This window comes from Rhagoletis pomonella, unplaced genomic scaffold, assembly GCF_013731165.1.
Source record: "Rhagoletis pomonella isolate Grant_MI unplaced genomic scaffold, Rhpom_1.0 Rhpom_scaffold_00001, whole genome shotgun sequence".
Classification (NCBI taxonomy): Eukaryota; Metazoa; Arthropoda; class Insecta; order Diptera; family Tephritidae; genus Rhagoletis; species Rhagoletis pomonella.
In genome coordinates this window covers 19,022,403-19,024,341 of record NW_023458555.1, presented here as the reverse complement: position 1 = coordinate 19,024,341, position 1,939 = coordinate 19,022,403, and the positions used below count along the sequence as shown (strand labels likewise).

At 41.4% G+C, this 1,939-nt stretch overlaps 1 protein-coding gene across 1 annotated transcript in view; it reads right to left on the bottom strand.

Annotated features, from left to right (window-relative positions):
* Positions 1-1,939, bottom strand: part of LOC118740504 (multidrug resistance-associated protein 4-like) — a 24,884-nt gene that overhangs the window by 2,164 nt on the left and 20,781 nt on the right. Inside the window, exon 8 of the mRNA XM_036472063.1 lies at positions 40-394. Coding sequence (XP_036327956.1) covers positions 40-394 — 355 coding nt within the window. The remainder of the gene's footprint in view (positions 1-39; positions 395-1,939) is intronic.

The following is a 1,939-nucleotide window of genomic DNA, read 5'->3' as shown; positions in this document are numbered from 1 at the left end:
AAAAACCCAGCTCACAAATAACAACACTAGCACACTCACATATGCCTTCCAAGCGCTTTAGATCTTGTGATGGCCGCAAATAGAGCCGCAGCACCCAGTAATCTACCACAGCCATTATGAAGGTAGCCACTAGCAGTATGGGATTGACTAGAGTGATCACAATTAATATGCCAAACATGGCTAAGGCGACTTGTATGAAATCCATTATGGCCTTTGGTAGGTATTCATCAATGGCGCCCATATCTTTGGAGAAGCGATTTAGAATGCTACCGGACGGATTTGTGTCAAAGAAACGCATTGTTGCACGCAGTATGCAGCCAAACATGCGATCGTGCAGCACTTTGGACGCATGCATGCAGACTTTAAAGAAAAGGTAGCCACGGAAAATAGCCATCTGTATGGAGGAGAGAGAAGAAAAACGATTTAGAGTAGTAAAATAAAAATGCCAAGAAAAATACCAGGCAACTTTAAGTTAGAACATATCGTGACTAAAGGCGGATTCATGGTTACAGTTCAGAACTTGTTTACGACGCAGTTGTTGCTGTGTTTTTCTCTCTGGGAGAGCAACTGAGAAAAGTTCTAAACGCTTTTTAGTTGTGAACTCAACTTCAACTTTAGTTCAAAACTATAACGTGCCCTAACGTGACAAAAGTTGGAATAGAACTCCACACGGAGCTGTTGAGGAATTTAGCGCTATATTCACTACATATAATGCGCATATGCAGCCCTAACCGAAGACAGAAGGAATCAAGCAGGAGGTATCCTGCATTTAAAATACATAATCTGGAACACCCGTTATTAGAACTCAACTAAGAGCCCGAACCTTTTAAGTCATTCAAGATGAACCACGGACCAACGCGAACATTACCAAGGAACTGTGGCGATGATGGAGAAACTATTTTTTTCCTACTTCCAGTGTGAATGCTCTTTATTTAAAAATATATACATGCTGCAGATTTCTAAGAGATCATCTATGATCCCTCGATTAAATTCGAGACGATAGTTGTTGGAGTTATTGTTAGGGCTTGTAAAGAAATCGGGATGTTGAAGAACTTACATTTAGGAATAAGTTTAGGGAGGTCGATAATAAGCATCCCAATAAGTCCAAACGTTATCCCCATTAGATCTCCTTCAGAGCAATCAACTTTATCTAACATAACATACATTGCTCACTAACGGATGGTTATTTCCCAAACCTTTCCAGCTGCGCCGCTGCATTTAACTTAACATACTCCACTACGAAATCAACGCTGACCTTTTGATTATCAGACTAAACTTAGGCATACGGGTTGATGAAACAGCAATACCGATTGTAAATAACCCGAAATTAATTTTACAGGCAAACTTCGACAGCAGAGTCAAAGATAAAGAAATCTAGTGGGCAACATACAAGGCGATGGGCCGACTGGTTGGAAAATATGATATGCATAACTGAGTGGTCACTGAGAACTAGTAAAATGCTTCAGACATGCTCTACAACCGCTTGTAGGTTTAGGCGGAGGTCCTTCTTTTCACCAGAGCGTCGCTATATTTTAGACTAGTTTTCTCCGAAGCACTCAAAGCCTTCTCACCTTTGTTCGATCGTCCACGTTTTTTGGTTCATCGAGAAAGGGCTCCGTTTTTTGATTGCCTACCCACCTCAACGTAGTACCTGTTGGAAGGAGTAATTCTTCGCTTGATTTGCAGGCTGAGGTTGTTTGTGGTGTCTATGATGGATCCAAGGTAAACAAAGTCCTTCACAACTTCAAAGTTATAATTGTCAACAGTATAGTTGCTTCCAAAACGCGTGGACTCTTTATGTGTGTGTGGAGGTGGAGGTACTTTGTCTTAAGCTTCTTTTTCTAAGTTGGAAAATGCTGAGCTTACGTGCCTAAGTTTTAGGCTGACGATGTCGATGTCATCTGCCTACGCCAGCAGCATCGTTCCCTTGCTAAATATC